The sequence below is a fragment of the Toxotes jaculatrix genome, chromosome 2 (genome assembly GCF_017976425.1).
Source record: "Toxotes jaculatrix isolate fToxJac2 chromosome 2, fToxJac2.pri, whole genome shotgun sequence".
NCBI classification, from domain to species: Eukaryota; Metazoa; Chordata; class Actinopteri; family Toxotidae; genus Toxotes; species Toxotes jaculatrix.
In genome coordinates, this window is record NC_054395.1 from 13,960,412 (window position 1) to 13,982,215 (window position 21,804).

General features: G+C 40.3%; 1 protein-coding gene across 3 annotated transcripts in view; it reads right to left on the reverse strand.

Annotated features, from left to right (window-relative positions):
* The window catches only part of kazna (kazrin, periplakin interacting protein a), a 188,027-nt gene that overhangs the window by 104,762 nt on the left and 61,461 nt on the right, over positions 1-21,804 (reverse strand). For 2 of the 3 annotated variants that reach the window (XM_041061890.1, XM_041061916.1), the window contains exon 4: positions 4,119-4,308. In XM_041061890.1, coding sequence (XP_040917824.1) covers positions 4,119-4,308 — 190 coding nt within the window. Of the gene's footprint in view, positions 1-4,118; positions 4,662-21,804 lie in introns of those variants that run through there. The other variant, XM_041061898.1, reaches the window with a different exon arrangement.

Here is a 21,804-nt window from a genome sequence, read left to right on the forward strand (position 1 = left end):
TGCACGAGTACACGCTGGACTCTGGAGGAATGCAAATGTCCGAGCACTTCTTCTCGATGTTAATGAAGCATTTACTGTGCAAATAGAGTCTCTCTAAATATACTGACAGTAGAATGTTAACGCTGTACACAGAGTGATGGGAGCCCCCACTGAGCAGAGAGGATCTGAACTCACACATAAAAATTGTAATCACAGAGGAAAGTAATTTCACTAAAATGCCATGCTACTTTATTAAGCCAGAGGTGTGATGCCAGGGAAGTCAAAATGTGAGTAAAACAGAGGGATCTTGGACATTTCAATAGCAGTTTTTGGACTGACCCCTGCTCACATGGTCACAAGAGGAGGCAGAGATTTGCTGCTCTCTCTCAGTGTAAGATACCAGTGGGTTATGCCACACAGCTGGAGAAGAAAAGCTTAGCCTCTCGCTTTCAGTTTCAAAATGCTGTATTGATGAATGGCTGGCCATCACAATACTGTATTGATCTTGAGGCTGCAGGTGAGGCCAGTCTGAGAGAGCTGTGGGCCATCACACTTGTTTTAGGGTGCTTGTGAAATATGAGTTAAACCAAATATAAAGACCCAATACCACACACTGTGCAGAGGCTGGTGTAAAGTACTGTACAGGCTTTTTCATTCCAATTCAAACACTGGCTAATAGTATTAAAAGCATGAGTAGTCTCGTCATGTCTGGGTTGCTCTTCTCTTCACCTCTAAAGGAGCAACTACTTTTTAAGCAAATAGCCTCCCGATATTCGTAATCCTGTTTAATATCTAATGTCAATGGCCAAGGAGGATTTTCGTGAACTGAATTACAGAACACCACCTAACTGTAGCCTCTGCTGCATTTTAACATGCAGAGCTTGTCTGCTCATTAATGATGTATAGAGACAGCAAATCCTCCATGCTAAATGATATAATAGGCCTAATTCATTCTTGATCTTCCAGATAACCATTTGTAGAAAATGAATATATTTTTGAATTTTTAATTATCATGAGGATAAAATCTGTGTATAACTCAAATGATTACCCTGACATTATGCAAAACCTTTTGATGAGCCTCAGATAGAAAAGCATGCCCTTTGTATTGAGGCAGTGATGCTGTCAATAATCTTGTAAATGCTTGACGAACCACACTAGGCTCAAGTGCTGTTGCTCTCAACTACAACAATGTATGAGTCATTAAAAGCAATAGGACTGACCTTCTCTTCTAACCTTTGAATGCTGAATAAATAAACATTATCATCCCTCATGAGAGGTGGTGAACAATCTACAGCTACAGAAAAAAAAAATACATCCAATATTTTATTCAAAACATGCATCGGTAACAGTATCGGTATGTTTTCAGACTCAGATGCACACTGACAAAATACATTCAGTAGGTCGATTGCTGCTAGCTTCTACTGTATATAATTATTATTATAATAATCGGAAAAATTATGGGTAAAAATAAACATGTAACCAAGATGTCCCTGAATGGCCTTTAGATAGATAAATAAGATTTCCCTCTACCATTGTCTGTTAGCTGTCTCTGTTGGCAATTTACTTTGCCTTAGCCAATCATAGGTAAGTTAGTATGTATCCAGCTGATATAATTTCAAGGGTTTACAGACAGAGTTAAGAAAGTTTACAGAAAAAAAGCACCTGATTTTGAGAATAGATTTTTATACAAAGAACATGGCTGGTTAAATCAGCATTAAAGCTAAAGGTTACCACAGAGAAAAATGTGGCAGAATGAGCTTGGGCTTGTAATTCAATCCACAATTTCCAGAGCGGACGTGACATTCTCTCCCGTACACAAGAGAAAATGAGAACGACACAAATTGAGGCTACGCGCAGAAGTTTATTGGGGCCAGTTTTTATGGCTGCTCAGCATTTCTCTATATAGGCAGCCCCATGGTGCCACAACAAAGCTAAATGTAGTCCATTGAAGCTCAAGAACTAGCCTACCACATGAGGACACTGGTGAGCTTAGAGGATAGACAAGGTGTAAGATGGTTTGAGGGAGGCCGGCTCTTTGTGTGGTTTAGAGACAGTTGAGAGAATATACCACCAAAAGATAATACGTGAAGTATTCCCGTTTATTCATAACTGTGGCACTTGTTGGGATGAATCCAACATGCAAATGCAAACCCCCAGGCAGTAGAAATGCAATTAAGGTAAGCTAGCCTGCTAGCAAGGTTAGTACTGCTGGTGGTGAAGTGCCATGTAGCATCTCCAACACAGCTTCCCTCGGGACCCCCACACTGCCGGCTGCGCAATGAACCAGCGACCCTTAGCACACACCTCCCTTCCCAACACAGTCACTAGTGATAAATTACCTAATCCCCCCCATCCCCAGCCTCTTCTATTATACACCCTAGGCTTGTAAAGAACAGCTAGGAGCAGAGAAAGAGGACTGAAAAAAGACAGCAAGAGGTGGGTGTAAAGGGGAAAAAAGACTTATTGACAGAAGCACAATGACAAGGGGGAGATATGCCGGCCAAACAAAAGGCAGGAATCAGCAACCATAATCTTCACTATCAAAAGAACATGTGTGTGTGTCCTTTTTGATGTTGAAAAAAGGGGTACTCAGAACCACTCAGCACTGTATTTCGAGAGACAATTATGTCTGACAGAATCCATCTAGAGAGAGATCTACAGATAGGTGTCAGTTTCTGAAAGTGTATCATTCCAGAAACATTGCTAACATTGTAAGAATGGACCAGTGGGGAAGTCTTTTTCTGCAGCCTTTGTGATGTTGATGTGTGTTTTATGAATCTTCCCCACAGATGAATGTGATTCCACCAGTGAACATGCACATCTCAGGCATCATTTCAGCTGAGCAGAGAGGCAGCTACAAGGGACAATGACATCAGTGCTCAAACCCTCCCAGAGAAATGCTCGTCGTCATTCACACTGGCAAACACACTGCTATGGAAACAGCAAAAGTGTGAGCGTGCATCAGGGTTAAAGGGATACCGCAAGGCACACACACACATACACACACACACACACTGGTTCAAGCACAGAGAAACAACTGAAAAACAAAGAGACAGGGGCAGTCCTTTGAAAACAATGCTGACACATGACCAAACTGTTTCTGACCAGCTGTGTATGGCAGCCTGCGTTCACATTTTCCTCTTTAAAAAAAGCACTACAGAGGTCAGCTGAGGACTAAATGACTCTCTGTCATTGTAAAGGGAAAGTTAGCCAACAGTTTTTCCTTATGAATGCGAGAGAGGAAATACAGCAGACCTATTACTGAGCTTGATCTCGGAAGTATCTGAGAGAGATGTGGTTTCAAAGCAAGAGTTCTGCCAAAGCCAAGATGGAACATATCCTATCAGACGGCTCACTGTACCAGCTGACTGCTATGGAAACAGCAGCAAGAGTGTGAGTACGTGTGTAGTGCCAGAAGTTGAAAGGACATGGCAACGCCTGGGCACAAATACCACACATGTTTATGCAGCCAACCGTGCTTATTCATGTCCATGGACACAAATACACACATCTGTTACCTATCTATGTGACAAACTGTGTATAGAAAAGTTGGAAAAGGGTGAACAGAGCAGCTGCAGCACACACACACACACACACACACACACAGGACAGCATTCTACAGACTGGGCAGCCATTCAAACAGCTCTCGGTAACAGTAACCCACGGCAACCCTAAAACCAGCCCCCTTTCCCTTCCTCCTCAAGAGACACAGATCCATTGCCCAGTTAAGGGAGTACCAAATGAACTAGCAGACTGAGTGCCAGAAAGTGAAAAGAGGTTGTAACTTTACCCACTCTGGCCTTACTAAAGTGCAGCTCTACCCTGCTCATTAAGGTTCAGGAGGTTAATTATTCAACATGAGGGGGGATTTGTGGGAGAACTCCGGGTGGACACAAGCCGGCAGGAACCCCTCACCTCTTTTGTTCAACTCATCCACTCACTCACTGACTTTCAAATACGAGCTTATTCCCATGGATAGAGGCAAGAGCCAGAGCTTTTTCAGGTCACTCGTGGACATCATCCATCACACACAGCAACATTATACACAGCTGTATCAGAGCACACTCATCCTTCTCCACATGTTCGCAGCTTCTCAGCACACAGTTAATTTCACTCCACTCTCCAAGCGGCTCTCTTACCGTTGTGGTTGTGCTGCAGGGTCTCAAGCATGCTGGCAGAGGAGTCGGTAGCCCCCAGCTCGGCCAGTCTGCGGCTGGTGGCGCTCAGCTCTGACCGCAGGTTGGTCACCTCCTGGCTGGCCGACTGAATGGCCCCATCGATGCGCTGGGCCAACTGCTTATTGTCATCCATCATTTTCAGGATTTTTGCCTGAGGAGGAGAGGGGAATCCAGACAAGGTGTCATGCTGACAAGTTGACCATTTCCCGTGAAGGAAGGTGTCCCCAAACAAATCCCTCCTCTTTCCCTTTTCTGTCTCTTCTCGCTCCCTTTTTTATGAGAAAGCCAAGTTAAATCCTCAAAGCAGTTTGTCCTGTCCTTTAAAAAGAGGCATCCGGCTCAGGGGAAATGTGTATCTGCTGGGAAGAGTGCGCGCTTTGGAGATAGTGTATGTATGGCAGGAGTGTGTCAGAGTGCGAGCATGCCTGTGTGTGTGTGTCTGAGAGTTCCGTAACAGCATGAGTGTGTGTGTTAGAGAGCCAGCACTGCCCCTGTGAAATGTGCTCCCCGCAGCTGACTGTTGAAAGGACACAGAGCATTGAGAGATGACAAGCACCTTTTTAAATGGACTGTACCATTTGCAGGGGAAGTAAGGGGGGGAGTGAGCTAAACCATATAAGCACATGGAAGTCAGAGGTCCTCAACACAGCTGCCGTCAGGAGATAGTGCTGTAAGGTTCTGGGATTGTATGTTTGAGTGAGCTGACACAAGAAATTTCTCTAAGCCTGTAAAAAAAAAAAAAAAAAAAAAAAAACTGACTTCAGTGAAACACAGCAGCTTTTCCTATTCCTCTGCATTCACCTCCCTCCATGGACTCATGGACAAAGGGAAGGAAATCATTAGTTTGACAAAGAGGCAGTTGTGGGGAGAAAACAATAAGTAATGCAAACAAAGCTTTCATCGCAGTATCACAGTGAGGTATTTCTACTGCAGTGCAAATGCATTTTTAAAGCCCTTTTGTAATGTTTTAGAAAAGTTAATCATAACAGACTGTTTAAAGTTAAGGAATGTGTTTATTTGTGATAAGTGGCAGTGAGGAAAACTGAGTTTGCAACATTCTCCCTTTTCCATGGATGTTAACTCATTTTCCCCAGCCAGATTTATTGAAGGGATTAGCTGATTATTTGTAGAGCTACACATTTGCTTGTTCCAACTTCTCAAATGTGCCGTTTTTATGGGTGTTATAAAACAACCAACTGAAAGGCATCAATATGGGTTCTGGGAAATTGTGATGGGCATTTTAAATTACTATTTTCTAGTGTGATTGATTGAAAAAATCAAAAGATCAATAAATAATTAAGTTGCTGGCCAGGCTTTGTTTAAACTCCAAAAGGATCCTCTCCACGTTTGTTTTCTTATTTTTCTACCTTAAAATTAAGCAGGCGAATTACAAGCATGTACTTTTTCCTATTTCATGTTCACATACTTTTTCATGCTTCATCTCCACCCTGGAAAACGGACAATGTTGCCAACTCATTTTTCCTAACTGGACAGTCAGGCCAGTGATTCAAACCATTTTTTTAAACTTCCAGCTGAAAGCCACACCTCAAAAGGTCCTGCAATGTGAGTGCATCACGATGTAATAGAAAAAGCATTTTTCAGTAAAGCTTACATCTAACCCTTCCTTTATGTTATGCTATGCTCATTATGCTAGGTTATGTTATGCTATGTTATGCTCTTCTATTCTCCCGCTTTTCTTTTCTTCACACAAGAATAAACGTCTACAAATATAGGCAGCAGACACAGTGCCTGCCACCTATTCACACATATGTGAGGCTAATGATTCACAGCGAATGAAACGTTAATGCTTCTTTCTCCTCTTTGCAGCACCACAGAGGGGTATTGTTGAAAGTATCTAGAGTCAGGGTGTGAAAACTGTTGCTTTTATTGTAGTGGAAGAATTGCAAGGGAGTGACATTATTTTCTGAATGTCAAAATAGACTCCAGAAATCAAATAAGAGACGGATGGATACTAGAAGCTTATAGGATAGAAAAACCTTGTGATAAATCCAGAGTAGCTCAATACAGAGACTGCAGGGCTGACAGGGAATGAACATGTTTGTCAATAGACATCACATACTAACACGGCTTAGAGCGTTGTACTGCTTTTGTCTTCTTATGATAACGTGTATCTATTGATTCATTTGATATACAGTCTGTCAGGTGCATCATTTTAGTGTTTCGGTACATGAGCTTGCCAAACTGAACAAACAGGTATTTTTAAAGGTATGACAATTGTGGGGCATTTTGCTCAAGTTACCAGGAAAACAGTATCAATCAAATCTGACTCACTGAAACACCCACATGATTCTAACGAAAGAGCAGCTGAGTCAAAGCTTTTCCTGCCATTGACTTTGGTTGCTGCTTTTCCAGTTGTGAATATTTAATGCTATATAGAAGTACTTCGAGTTACATCAATCAATAATATTATACTAACAATAGAAAGATGACTACGTGTAATGTGGAAATGGTTGACAGCGATTTTAGCCTCTTTCAGCAAATTGTTTTGGGTTTACTGCCCGCAAGTTTACTACTTCAGTAGTTCCTCACTCTGATAAGAGTAGGGGCAGCTGTTTTTAGTGAAAAAGCTATGGTAAATCTACAATGCACAACCTGCCAAGCTCCAAACAACACATAAACAAAGTTAGCAACTACCTGGTGAACATGGAGGAGTCATGGATTTTCCCAGGAGTTGGAGGAGATCAAAACAGAGCTAAAAAGAGAATAAACATTGGGCTTAAATTTGCCAGGTGGCCAGAAACACAAGTCAAATTAATGCTATTGTTGCTCCACATCTGCAGAGTAAATAGACAACTGTTATGTCTATGATGTAGAAGTCATTGTTGTGCTTACAGCCTCTTATGCTCCCCCAACTGGCCTGGCAGGTTTAGGACATATAACCAGGTTTGTCAGTTTTAGGCACTGTGTTTTTAACACTGCAGGAAATTCTTCCTCTCCACAAACCATATGGTACATATAAGTTACAAATCATCATTCACGGTCTGGTTAAAGGACACTTCAGCAGGGCAGGGGCCTTGAACCCAGGGCCTCTAGATGACAAGTATTGTGTTAAATACACAATACTGCTACATCACTGAATGAAAACGTTTTATAAGATTTGTGACCAAAAAAAATTACTTCTTATGCTCACAGTATCAAATCCTGCAACTGTGAAAAGATGTTTTGACACAATAGACTCTAATTGTTAATTGTAAAAATAAGTACTTATAATTAAGTACTCAGTATAGTTGCTTTGGACCTTAGAGGTGAGGGAAAACAGCCCCAGTTTTCCCACCCAATGCCCCAACTCAATCCTTCATTTCTCAGCTATTATCTGATATTCGGCTGTCAAAACGTGCCCACTCGCTCAGCAGTACAGCTGTGTTGTTGTTGTTTCCCGAGGTTATGTGAACGAACACCCCAAGTCATTCTGCATGCGGTAAGCACAGATCAGTTATCACACTGCACAAGTCAGAGTTGAGAGCAACTGCAGTGTACTCCTAGAAAATGTTAACGTAGCCTCAGGCGCTCTGTGACTGAGTGTGTATGTGTGCTGGGGGGGCAAATATTGAGGTCCACACAATTGTCTCAAATAAAACTTAACTGACCGCCCGCTACAGTGCGCAAGCAAGGAGATGGGGAACAATAAACACATATACACGCATACACACACAAAGACACACACACACACACACACCCTCCACCCGTTCATCCATCTGCCCAGACACGAGTCACCCCTCCTTTTCAGTAAATGAACATCATGTTGTTATTTATAGACGACCCTGCTGCAGCATATGATACATTAGTCACAGGGGAGGGCAGGCATAGGCACACACATTAACACTCACACACAATCACACACACATGCACTAGGGGGCTAATAATCCCAAAGTCATTTGATGTTCATTAATGAAATTCATCTCTTGTCAGGTGTCATAAAAGTCTATTGGACCCTTCTGGGTAATTTAGGTGCTATGGTGTCTAAGTGTGTAAGTGGATTTGTTTGCATCTATTTATATATCTAACTATCCTCCCCTTACACTGTTTGCCTTGCCTCAGGAGTATATATCAACATAATCAAACCTGGATATACTTTATGCTGGTATGCACATTTAGGCCTACCTCATTATGGTAATATCTCTCTGCATTCATGTGCATGTGTAAAATTAATAAATGCAAACATTTTACAGAACATATATATTGTAAATGCAGAATATGGTTTATCTGATACCATCTTGTTACAGCAGCTTATCCCAGGAGTAATTTGACCATGTTGTACATATAGAAAGGACTGTGAAGGCTACATCTAACTGTGGGTTTTGTCCATGCTTTGAGGAGAGTATATTCACATTTATTCACCTTGAAAAATGATTCCATTTTACCCCCAAATTTACCTGAAAATATTGTCTGTTTAAACCTGGGCTTGCAAATAAAAGTGACATACATACATCATGCATTTAAGAACCTGTCATCCTGCAGAAGAGATTTTGAGACCCTGGCTAGATCAAAACCTGAATATGAGCATCAGTCAGAGCTGCTGTGTACCCTCAGTTTTTCATGATTGGCTCTACCTCCCGCTCAGTGTCCAATATCCTACTGTCACGACCAGGGCAAGGACTTGGACCCAAATGCACGACCCCACAGACAAAATCAAAAATAAATGGTTTTTATTCTCACAAAGTGGCAAAACAAGGATCACCCATAAAGGGGAAAAAGGCACAAAAACAAAAATACAAAATGTGAACTCAAAATCACTCTTGTGAGGAAAAAGACTGGACAACCTGAGAAACCAAAAACGAACAAGAAACAAAGTAACAAATAATACGCAACCTGACTTGAGACACAATGACTTGGGAAAACACACTATATCACTGAACGAGAGACAAAACAAGAGACAAAAATGAACTGACAAGAACACAGGGAAATGACGAGACTTAAATATACAAGGCAATGGGCAACAGGTGAAAACAATTAGGGCGGGGCAGACAATCACAAAGGCGGGAAACAAGACAAAGACAGGAAGTAAAACAAGACAAGATACACAAGGTCAGTGATTTCAAAATAAAACTAGTAACTATAAACAAAACTTAAACTGAATCTGAAAAGGTCCAAATGTCCACAAAAGAGATCATAACATAACAAAAAGGGCTCAGAAACAGCCCCCTTAGGGGCTAGTCATGACACCTACTCACAAAAGGAACAGGAGATGAACAATGAACAACTTACTCATAAAAATGTTCATGGAGTAGTCTTGTGCTGTTGGTTGAGATGCTCCAAACGACTCAGCATCTAAGAGCGGTTATTGGTTTCTTGTGAGTTAAGCTCCAAGCATGGGACCATGTGTTGAGAACTTGATCCATGTCTGTGGGTATACCACATAAATGACAGATTGCTCAAGTCTTTCTCTCTAGGGGTCTTGAATGTGTCTGCTGGTCAGTGGAGTGAATCAGGACCCAGCAGCTGACTGAGGATCGGCAATTAGTGGGTGTGCTGAGGGTTTGGATTAGCATTTGAATAGAAACAGTGGGAAGTGGGATCAGTGCTCCGCGACCACTCTTCATTGTGTTGTAGCTGAGTATCCGTCCACACAGCAAGCCTTTTGCAGCCAAGTCCCCAGATTCAACAGAAGTCATGCAAAAAAGTTGCAGCACTGTACACAGTAGTTTTCAAGCCTGACTGATTTAATTTTTTACTTACTGGGGTGGAATTTTGTTGCTAAGCAATAACAGTTAAGACGCACAAGTACTTACTGGGACAGTATTTGTTGCCTGGCAACAACAGAAACCAAATTCAGCTATGGTAGATTAAAAAAAAAAAAAGCATAAACCATTGACTGTTACAACTTTCAAACTCATCTCATGTTTTTAAGTCTTTTGAGTCTGAAGTCTGAAAAGTTTGAAAAGATCAAGCTCAATCACAATAGTGTCTTTAAAAAAATTACAGCATTACATTATCTTACTACAACTACTAATACTTACTAATACTAGTAGCATTTAGGAAGTAGATGTATTTTATTCATTTTTCCTGCTTTTTTCAGCAGTGTTTTAGGCCAGTCTTAGGACAACAAAAGAAATAATCCTTGTTTTGTCACACTTTCAAACTGTCTTTTAGATCCCTTTCTATTATGGTATAAATTCTAAACAACCTTGCCCACTTGCCCAAATGAATGCGTGACACGATAAAATGTGGGGTGGTCTATAGAAAAGACTTTTTACCAAAGCTTACAGTGGCATGTGTGCCAAAGTGTTTTTGTCTTAGGTTTGTCATAGACCCATCCACCTGGCAACGGGTATGTGATGATGTGGTCTTTTTTTTTTCTGTGCTGCTTCATATAATAATTAAAACACTGAACAAACAGCCAAGGACTGAGATAAGTTATTCTGTTTTTGTCAGTCTGATTGTAAAAAATAAATTCAACATACATCATTTACATGGGAAAAAGGATCCCTTAATAAGCAGGAATAACTTTCTAACTATACAAAGGAAAATGCATTTACTTATACTACTTTCTGCTTTCAGCAGTCAAGATTCTGCCTCAAAGCCAGGGTCACTGCTGTGCAGATAATCTCAGTACGGTGTAAAGATACCTACACCAGAGTCTGTGTTCACTGATTCAGACTATGCCTCTGCAATGCAGAACTTATGGGCTGCACCAAAATCACCTGCTCTTTGATAGCATCTGGAAAGGCCAGCCAATGAGGTGGAAAAGGTGCTGTAATGCGGGGCGGTGCTGAAGTGAATTCTTGGGTTGTTTTCATTATTATTTTTTCAAGCAAAAGGAAATGGTTTAATGTCCCCACAGGAGTAAGGAAATGGAGTTTTTGTAGCTGAACGCTATCCTGGTCTCTTATCAAGATCATCTTATCTTAGGGCAGAAAGGGGCCCAGCAAAAAAAAAGGTCTTTCTCTGCAGAGTCTGAACACACAAATAACAAACACACACAGAGGTGGAGGGGGAGAAGTACAGGGAGGCATTGGAAAATAGAGACAACAGAGAGAGAAAGAGACTGAGAGCAGAGAGATGTTCCCCCAGAAAGATCACAACATTTGCCTGGTCTGTGCCATTTATGACCACCATTGTGCAAAAGGTCTTTTGTCTTGTCACTCGTGGGTAGAGGCTGCAGACAGCACCCAAACGAAAGAAACCAGATCTGCCATCAGACTTCTTCTACAAACAGAGTGTATACTGGGGCGACAGATCCTGTGCAACAGGATCTGGATGATCAGAAAATACTGTTTAAAATGTTCGCCAAAGTTTTTGTTTGTCAGAATCTCACCCAAACACACCACTATTGCGACTTTGTCCATTGGTATTAATAATCAATATTGACAAAATGGCCTTATTGGATGTATGGTCCATCTTTCAGAGCAATTTCACTCTATGTAATGGTTGTTTAAAGTTCTATGCAATGAAGCAACTCAGTTTTGTGTGACACAAGAACAAGATAGCTCTTTGCAGACCGTTTTTCATGAATTACTGTAACTTGGCAACTGCCAAAAGCTCCTCCTCAATCCAGATGCTTCCCAGTGTAGTCAATGAAGGAATCTAAAACCAGCAACACAGACGAAAAAAACCTCATCATATTAAGTGAAAGTATAACACTTGAGATAGTCTGTGAATGAGCATAAGATCAACTTTGACAGTGAAGTGAAATGAACAAATCAACAGGCTTTACTCATTCAAGACAAAACCCAGATGAATCATGTGCAAAATGATGCTCTGCTACTTTGTGCCAAAGTTTCTTAAAAACATGCAGACTGAGTCATTAGGAGTCTTTCTATGTCATAAGCAGTGTACATTATCTCAGTCATGCATATGCAATGTATGTAATCAAGGATCATTTGTGCAAAGAGGGAGCAGACAAGTTACTGTGTGACATGAGAAGAGTTATGAGCTCATTCCAGCAGGGAGGGTCGAACCAAGACAAAGAACAGACACAAGCCTCATGAAAACACAGAATTATGTTTACTGCACTAATCTGTTTATTCTCAGCTCTCCGCTTCCTTCACTGTTTAAACTATCTGAAAATGGATAATACAGAGCAGCTGGAGGACAAGAGAGACAGAGCTCCGAGTGCAGTGGCAACCGTCTGTCAAAACCCGAGGGATTAGAAGGGCAGTTGTATAACTGAAAGGTCACCGGTTTGACACCCACCACACCCGGCGTGAGTCCGAGCCAGCTAAATTCCAGAAGTGCTACTGAGGGACACTTACTTCAGTTCCTCCTGTTTGAAGATGTCCATAAACTTTCAGATCACATTCCAATAGATGAATATATGACACATTTTGACAAATGCCTGTTACTATGTTTTATCAAAGCTGCACTAATTGATGTTTTTACACAGTACAAACAATGGATGAAATAACTAAGTCCTGTGAAAGAGGTTTTCTCATAGTGACAAAAACACAGGGAAATTATCACCCAATCCTGCAGCCTTTTAGTCTAATTGGGATCATTGTTTTGGTTTTCCGCCCCACAACACTGCTCTAATCAATCTTGTTTCTTGTTGCAGCAGGCAGCTGTTTTCAGAGAAAGCACTCTGAAGGACCCACTGTGCGCTACCTGCTCAGCACCGAATGACAGACACAGTCAGGAACCAGCTCATGAACATTTAGGAGCTACAGAGCTGGATATTTTTCACTCTCAGGAAATGGTGACCAGCAAGACACAGTCACAGTAAAGAGAGAGTGAATACTGGATATAACGCCAGATGATTGCTAATCTTGTTCTGTGCCTGCTGCATGGGTAAACAGGTATATAAATACATAAATATATAAATAAATATGGGTTTAGGAAAACAAACAAAAACAATTTCTTTGATGATGAAAAATAACTTCAAAATGTCAAGGCCTTTTTTTGTGTTTTCCTTAGTTTTTACTCTGTGTTGTTTTTCTTTCACTTTTATTATTATTATTCTTTAAAATCCTTCCTAATATTTCCCTGTCCCTATTCCCTCATTATCGGTCTATCCTAAAGATTGTCTGCAATTAAAATCACCTCACTGAGATGAGCAACTCATACCAGGCAGCAGTGAGTGGATATTGATGTGTCTGCTGTCCTTGCCACCGTCAGGACTGCATGTACCGCTGGCTAAGAAATAAAATACACAGATGCAGCCGGGTAAACACAGTTTGTTGACTCACACAGATAAGTTTTCCATTCTGTCTGACAAGAGTCGGGAGGTTTGAGGTGGGGAAGAGTGTTATTGGAATGTCCTGTGTCCTCATCCCAACTCTCCCAGTTCCTCTAATCTCTTGTCCAATTCGTGCTAAGCTCTTGCTCACATTCTTCCACCTTCACATGCCCACCGTCAGCATGAGGAAGATCCAGACAGCGATGGCAAACAGGCATTTTTTTGACCCTGGCTCTGTGGTAGAGGCTCACGGCTAATCTCAGACACAAACTGGTTTGTGGGCTTTGATGTGAATTAAGATACATGCACCTTTGAAGAGAGACAAGCAGGGAGCAAAGACCTTGCACAGGTTTAAAGGCAAAAGAGAGAAATGCTTGGTATGAATCTGAATGCATGATACCATTGATCACCTTCCACGGAAGGAGGTGAAGGTTGAGTTTGTGTTAGAGATGATGGAGGTGGATTTCGTGCTTGAGCAGGCATCCTAACCTTCAAACACAAAACCCACCACTAAAAAAAAAAAAAAAAAAAAATCTTACAACTGAATACATGAAGTTTGTATTTAAGAAAATTTCTGAATACATTTTAAGACTCATGTTTGGTCCTTATCTGGTCTTGACTGCCATATTTAGGACACATATGACATTTTTTGTATATTTCAAGTACATGTAGCAGGATGTTACTGTGTTTATAATGATAAATTCTTTTTTTCACTGTGAAAAAATGATACTGATAGATGCATAAATACCAACTATATGAGAACTCGCTAAAATCCAGGCCATCTAACTTAATAATCTGGTTAATTGAAATTAATCGGAAGATAAAAATTATTTTGTAAAGGTGATGCCAAAAAGTGTTGTTGTAAGAAGTTAAGAACTATAGTACTTTTCGATATCGTATACTGTATGTAACAAACTCAAGGAGAAGACAAAAACGTTCCATAACATGTTCTTTCAAACTAAGCAATTTAGTGAGATCAGAGAACTGTATTTTCTTTGAGTTCAATATTCAAGCTCATAAAATACTGTATCAGAATAAAACCTCATTAGAACGAGGAGTATGTGTTTTTACCACCTCTGTGGTTAACAGTATACCGTAGCTCAGAAATTAGTGACGCTTCGTTTTATGACAGTGGCAATTTTCACAACCACACACAGATGTTTGCAAAACAACACGAGCGAAAAAGCCTTTTCAAACACCAAATGCTGGCGACGGCTGAACAAAGATTCAAAATGCAGTTCACGACTGCCATTAAAAATGAGTCCTAAACAATGTCATTGGCTGGTGGCCTGAAGAGCTCACAGATGGTCCATTTTTCCTGCTGAAAGGGAGTGTGTGGTTGCACGTCTGATGCTGTTAGCGTTCTGTGAACTAAAATCCCTGCGTAGGTGTGTGTGGCTTCAGTGAGTGTACTTAATTGCACGTGTGTATGTGTCCGCATGTATGTCCATCTTTGTGTGTGTGAAAGAGAGAGAGAGAGTGAGGGAGAGAATAATTGTGTGTCAGGTTGAGGGGCACCTCCTGTCTCCTCTGCTCAGTATTCAGCAGCCGTAGTCTCTGTGACGAGGATTGAGAGGAGCTCTGTTTAGGTGCTGTAGGGGGGTTGACGCTCACTGGCTTGATGCATCCTTTCAAAACCACTTTCCTTCAAAGGCACAGCACATGGATGACAAGCTTTGCTACACTTCAACAACAAAGGTGGTGAAAAATACCAAGAAAGATATTTGCTTGCAACAAAATAGAAGGAAGACATTTTATAGTACAGCAACCCTATAAGAGCCATTAAAATATATAAGAACCTTTCAAAGTTAAACAGAAATTAAAATAAATTTTTGCTGAGAATTGATTTGTATATTCTTGGTTTTTGTTTTGACTTGGGTACTTAATTTGTCCAACTTTTCCAGAAACAAGAAAAATTTAATTTCCTTTACAAAAGTAAAAATGTAATTTCCTTTACTGGAGTGACAGCACCTGTGCACCATTTTCTCCTTAGGCCATGAATTTCTGGTATCACTGACGATACTGGTACTGTAATTAATTACTGCAAGAAATAAAAATATATAAATATATTTTTATCACTTCCAGCAGTCTAATAGGCTTTTAACCAGCTGGTTCATCCAAGATGTTACCCACTGCTTTGTATCATCTATGATTTCATCACTCAATATGTTACTCATATTACCCTAGTTGCTGGCAGGGTCTAAGTAGGACACCACTGAAGTTAACAGCGTGTCTCCTGGGAACAGCGGCTGTTAACCGATGCCATGGGAAATGCACATCAAGAGTCTTAGATACTGTTTCCACAAATACTGTATGTCCTTGAACTGTTTTTTTTTTTTAATTTATAAGCTATTAACAACGACTGTATTACCATAATAGTTTATACCTTCTACACAAAAAGCGAGACAATTTCAAACTCAGTTTGAATTTAAATGACCATACTGCTGTTTTCCCAAGTGTTTGGCTCCTTAACAATCACTTTCAAATTCAGGTCAGTTTATTAGTTTAAAAATTTTCCTACAGTTCCAAGCAACTATTGTTTTCTATTAATTTCTGAATAGAAAATCAGCTGATATGGAAACCAGCTGTTTAGCAGTTGAAACTTCCATTATACAGTAGTGCCGCATTGACCAAATAAATAAATAAATAAATAAATAAATTAAAGGAGGCTTGATGTTCATTTTAATGGATTACAACTCACGTTTTACGTTCATGGCATATGAAATTTTATGGAAACCGGTGGATGCCTGGAATAATAGGCAAAATACATCCAAATGTCTAGAAGACATTAGATGACACCAGCCTTTTAGCAATAACTGCAAAGTTAATGAATATGATAAGATTTCACAAAGAATCATATGTAAGAGCCAGTTATAATCATCACATGAGAATGTATGATTGCTGAAAAACGCAAAGATGCGAAAAGTTTAAATCATAATTGAAAACATCAAAATGATTTTGGGTCAACAGTTTATTTCCCTGTTACGTTCATTTCTGGATTCAGCTCAGTGCCAATGAGTTTATCAGGGCAGCATACCAAACTTCATTTTGTAAATTAATGTAATTCATATCAATTCCTAATGATGTTTACACTTCATTCATTTGCAGGAGAATTAAGTGTGCACCCATTGTCATTATGGTTGCAAACAAGAAACAGGAATTAGTTATAGGAATGGAGAGAGAAGCCTCTGAAACACCGTAGGGAATCAGCTTTTCCATCACTCCTGGCGTATTTCATTGTCTTCTCCTCAAAATATGCAGATATTTGCAAATGAACTCATTACCTCCAGTATTAAATTAGCGTAGAGTGCTTGCTGACTACCTAAGTGCTGATTTTGGGAACAATGGGATGTGGACACCTATGGTTCTTTTGTGATTACCATCTGAGCTTGGGAGCCAGGGAACAGCTAAAATCAGCACATGTATTACATGAGGTGCAGGGCTTATGTTGTTGTATGTGACAGGTAAGTGATCCACAAATGAATATCCCTGATGACAGAGATCCTTGGTATTATTCTTCCTGTTTGCCTGCTTGTATGCTTGCTTGGTCATAAGCTAGAGGATAATGTTGATGCTAACAGACTGTGGATGCTGAATTATCTATTAAAAGACAAATTCTTCTAAGTTGGAAAGAACATAGCTTACTATAGTAAAAGCACTGAAGAGAATTTGGACTGTGTTCATTTAAAGTTAGGTAATGCGAGCGCAGCATTTTCGGAACAGTGACACAGCAAGTGTAAGTCAGTGAATGCATCTCATTGTTAAACTTGGGCCAGTTGGAGAGTTTTTTTTTTCTTTTCCTGATCACAAAATCTGGTGAAGGTTAAAAGAAATGTCAGGCTTGGGTGCAATCCAGAAAACAGGTCTTGGTTCAGGGTTTGATTTGAATCTACAAAAAACTCCTCAGTACACTGTTAGTTCTTCGTGATTGATCTACGTGACACATTTGTCATCATGTACAAACCTTCATTTTCTGATCTACTAACACTAGAAACACATAATTTAGAAAGATATTGTCTGTGACTTTTATGAGTGTCAGTAAGATAGAACATAATCAGCCCATAAAAAGAAAAAACATTTAAATGATTTTCCTCCATGAAAGCAAATCACGTCCACATAACTGAAAAACCAAACCTGGGTAAAAACTCCAATATCTGAACCAGGTACAGAAATGCTGAACTGCACTGATAGTGCACTCATGGTGACAAACAGATTAATATACATGTTTCGTTCTTGCCAGCTCTCCCTTTGAAGGTTACTTACATATGTATCCAGTTCAAATCTTAAAGTAATTCCTCTTGTCTATGCAAAGCAAGATAAAAGGTCATCTGTGTTTGACCCTGAGCTGTCAGAGCGGCACATGGCCCAACATCCTCCCGCGCTATTTGGAAAGCAAATGAAGAGAAGGTCTGCATTAATGGAGTGGTGAAAGATGAGCTCAATAGTGTGATTTAAAAAAAAAAAGTCTTGCAGGGACTAAACTGAGTTTTTCCAGTAGGGAGATGAAGCACTAGTGTTTGAGGATGCCTCGAAGCTGTCACCAGTCCAGCCTGGAGTTCTGCGTGGTTGGGATTAGTTTGCTAGCTGTGTATCCAAATATGATTTTCTAACTGACTGAGCACTCAGCCCCCCTGTGAAGTCATTCATAATTGTGAAGTCTTAAAGAAGTGAAATAAGCAAGGGAGCAAGGTGAGGTAAATATTAACATGTCAGTCATTCAGCTTGCCAGGTGTGTGTATATGTGTGTGTGTGTGTGTGTGCTGGTGTCTGCATGTGGCTCTCGTCCAACATCAACAGAGTGAGGAGTGAGAAAAGCAGTGAGGATATTGGTGATGTGAAAACTACAGCATCTGAAGATCATGTCATGTAAGTTAATCTGATGTATATTTCACTGATTTGTTTTTTGTCTACAACACATCAGTGTCTGACTTAAGGAAGCTCCAGTTCAAAGGTTCCTCTCATCTCTGACCCTCTACCCTCCATCCCAAAGTCTGAATTAGTTAAAAGAATTTTAAAGGATATTTTGAATTTTCTTGTCTTTTTACTTCTTGAAATAATCTGCCTTAAACTGAGTTTGAGTTTAGATTTTTTTCAGTCTTGTTATTGACCAATGCACTGATAAAGAAAAAAGTCATCTTAAATTGATTAATTACATATAAATTTGAATTATGCACACAATTTAAGTATGAAAATAATTAAATGTAATTACACTTCCCAATCAATAATTCAATTTCCTTCATCTGTCTTTAAATAACAAATTCATAATTTTATTTTAAAATTGAATCTCAGTTCTAAAAAGGCTTTTATTAAGCCATGCCTCCAGACATCCTCTGTTGCAGAATTACTCATATATTCAAGCTTCCTGTTGGGAATAATTCCCATAATTCTACTTAATTTATATCAGTGGGACAAGACTCACAGGTGGACCTCAAAGGCACACAAGTGATCCATCTGAACGAGAGGTCTGGAGGAAGAATTACCATGATTTATGGCCTTTCTCACTGTTATTTACTACTGGTGTCAAAGCAGCCAGATAGAAGGCAACTCGTGGGAGCAACCCAACGAGGGCAGAGGAAATCTAAGATAGCTAAAGTGTAATTATATGAGGGAGAGAGAGGAGGAGGAAGAGAGAGAGAGAGAGAGAGAGAGAAAAGAAGAGCACTGAAATCCTATCCTTTTGTCAATAGTGTCCACAGCTAAACACAAAGCTCAATAAAGTGTGTTAGACAGTACATGGCAGAGAAACGCTGTGAGACAAACAGATGTTTCAAAATACTTCCTTCTGCTGGAAGTTCTGACAACTGGAAATAAACTTGAACAAGGAAGAAGCAATGATATGCATGACACATATTTCCTTTTTCTGTTTTTCCAAGGAGGAAGAAGAAAAGATTGGCAAATGTACTCAGCAAGGCTCAGTCAAGTGAATGATCAATATTCAGCAACACTCTTCTTTGATGAGTCATTCAACTAATGATACTGCCTGGATCAATGGTCTGCTGCTGAAAAATTCAAGCTATTCTTATAAAATAAAATGTGAATATAATGAATATTTTATGACGGTGGCACACATTCTGTTTATTTCCGCTCAGTTCAGTTCAGTTTTATTAGTCATATGTTAGGTCAATGGTACAATGAAATGTGCTGGACGTGAAAACAGATCAGCTCAGCAATCAGAGTGCTAGTCGTATCAAATATAGAATGTAAGATTTAAAAAAAAATAAACAAAGATGGGATGAGATTTTAGAAAAGATATTATGACAATATATACATATATGAAAATGAGGATTTATGAATAAATGTAAAAATGGAGAGTTTGTACAACAGTATTGCACACTGGATATGTAGCAGTCCTGGTTCAGTAGCAGCAGTCATGTTTGACAATGCACTTTTATGTTAGCAGTGCAGCAATTGACAGTCAAGCAGTTAAGCAAATACCCGCTGTAGAATATTTAGATGTATGAACTGAGAAACCTTGTGCCCCAATGGTAAAAACTGTCCTTAAGTTAAGTTGGTGGTAAGGTAACGAGGAGAACAGTCTGCGAGCTGGTGGAAGATATCCTGAATGGCCTGGAGTCTGTTGGCCAGTGACGTACTGTGCCACCTCCACCACTCTCTGTAGTGATTTGCAGCTATGGGCAGAGAGGTTCCCCATATAAGACCATGATGCAGTTCTTCAGCAAGCTCTCGATGGTGTACCTGTAGAAGTTCATGAGGATGCAAATTACCTGAGTCTGTTCGGGAAATAGAGCTGCTGGCAAGCCTTCTTGATGAAATGATGTCCTTGTGTAGTGACCAGGAGAGGTCCTAGGTGATGTGTACACCGATGGACTTGAAACTGCCACCCTTTCAACCTCCGCATCACCACTGTGGATGGGGAGGTCTTCAGGATCATTTGTCCAGCTGGTTAGTGTCCTCCTCTCTGTAGGCAATCTCATCATTGTCCATGACAAGGCCCTGGATGGTTGTTTTGTCAACAAACTCAATGATGACACCGAAGCTGTGCTCGGCGGCACAGTCGTAGGTGTACAGGTAGCACAGGAGGGGGCTGATCACACAGCCATGTGGTAGTCCCATGTTGAGAATCAACGAGGAGAAGGTGTGTTTTACTGCGTCTTTCTATTTCTTTTCATTAAAACCTTCCGAGAAATTTGTCAACATCGTTAACAGCGCTGAGGCAGAATCTCACTTCGGTCTTTCTGAGCAGTGACTACCACACAACACTGCTGTGCATGATGGTTCAAAGAGAGGCAGGTTCTTCCACTGCAACGCTGCTGTTTACATACTGCGATCTGACCTTTTCAAACACAGATACAGAACTGCAAACACAGAGAGGAATTCAGACGTAGAAACTCTGACCTTTTTTTAATTTGGCAGGGAGCTCAGTCTGGTAGTGAAGTTATCGGACCTTTCCATCAAAATTAATATGAATCGACATCAATCAAAAATGACTCTGCATTCTTTCACTCTCCAGGCTGTAGCTGGGTAATCGACCCCAGAAGAACCTCATATAGATCATGCTAATTCTACCTTAGCTAGGGTCATTTCCATTTCCTGCAGTTAATTAATGCACAAAAATATTAAATTCATCTGACAGTATTAATTGAAAAATGTCAATCATTTTCCTGAACAATTCACCAGCTCATGATTTGCATATGACTAATTTCTAATATAGTGTCTGGAATTGAAATGTAAATTACTGCAAGCCATTAATATCCAAGTGCAAACCATGGGAGACCGCTAGCTCACCCTTATTTGATAATGAATGGCGTTGTCTTGACAGAGAGGTCCCACTGCAGCTACAAGGCTGAGGACAGCCACTGCAGTGCTGTGCTACATTACCTTGTTCTCTCCAGGTGAGCACTCTCACTTTAGATTTCCCATGCTTAAAAATTAAAGGTCATTAAATTTATTTTCAAATGTACTAGGTGTCAGGCAGTAGAGGCTATGCAGTTGTGAATGCAACCGCATTGCAGATGTGCCAATGAGAGACTGCCATCTCCAGAAAAATCACAGCACTGGTCATTCTTTAAACAGCTCACGACAATCCCAGTTCATGTTTACAAAAACAGGATGAGTCCTCTTTATCATGTAGCCCAGTGTGAGGACAACACTGTTTATCGGTGCCTTCCTGAATATGATTAGCATGAGTGTTTTCTTATCTGCTACCTGTATAATTTCATTTTGGTTTAGCTTGACCTGAACTATTTGGTCGATGTTTGGGAAACTTTGGGAAAACAACAGGAGCAGCTGTGGCTCAGGAGGCAAAGCAGGTTGTTGGTGGTTCAACGCATGGCTCCTCCTGTCTACATGTTGAAGTGTCCTTGAGCAAGACACTGAATATTTTTTCTATTTTTCTACTTCTACTGTAGTTATTGAAGCTTTGACTCCTGAGCAACGCACAAGAATTCCTATGTGCCCAGATTGTTTGTGTACAAATGGCAAATAACAATCTTGATTCTTGAACACCAGGTTGCTCCCGATTAGTAGCCCAGTGCCGCACATGCCAACTATGTC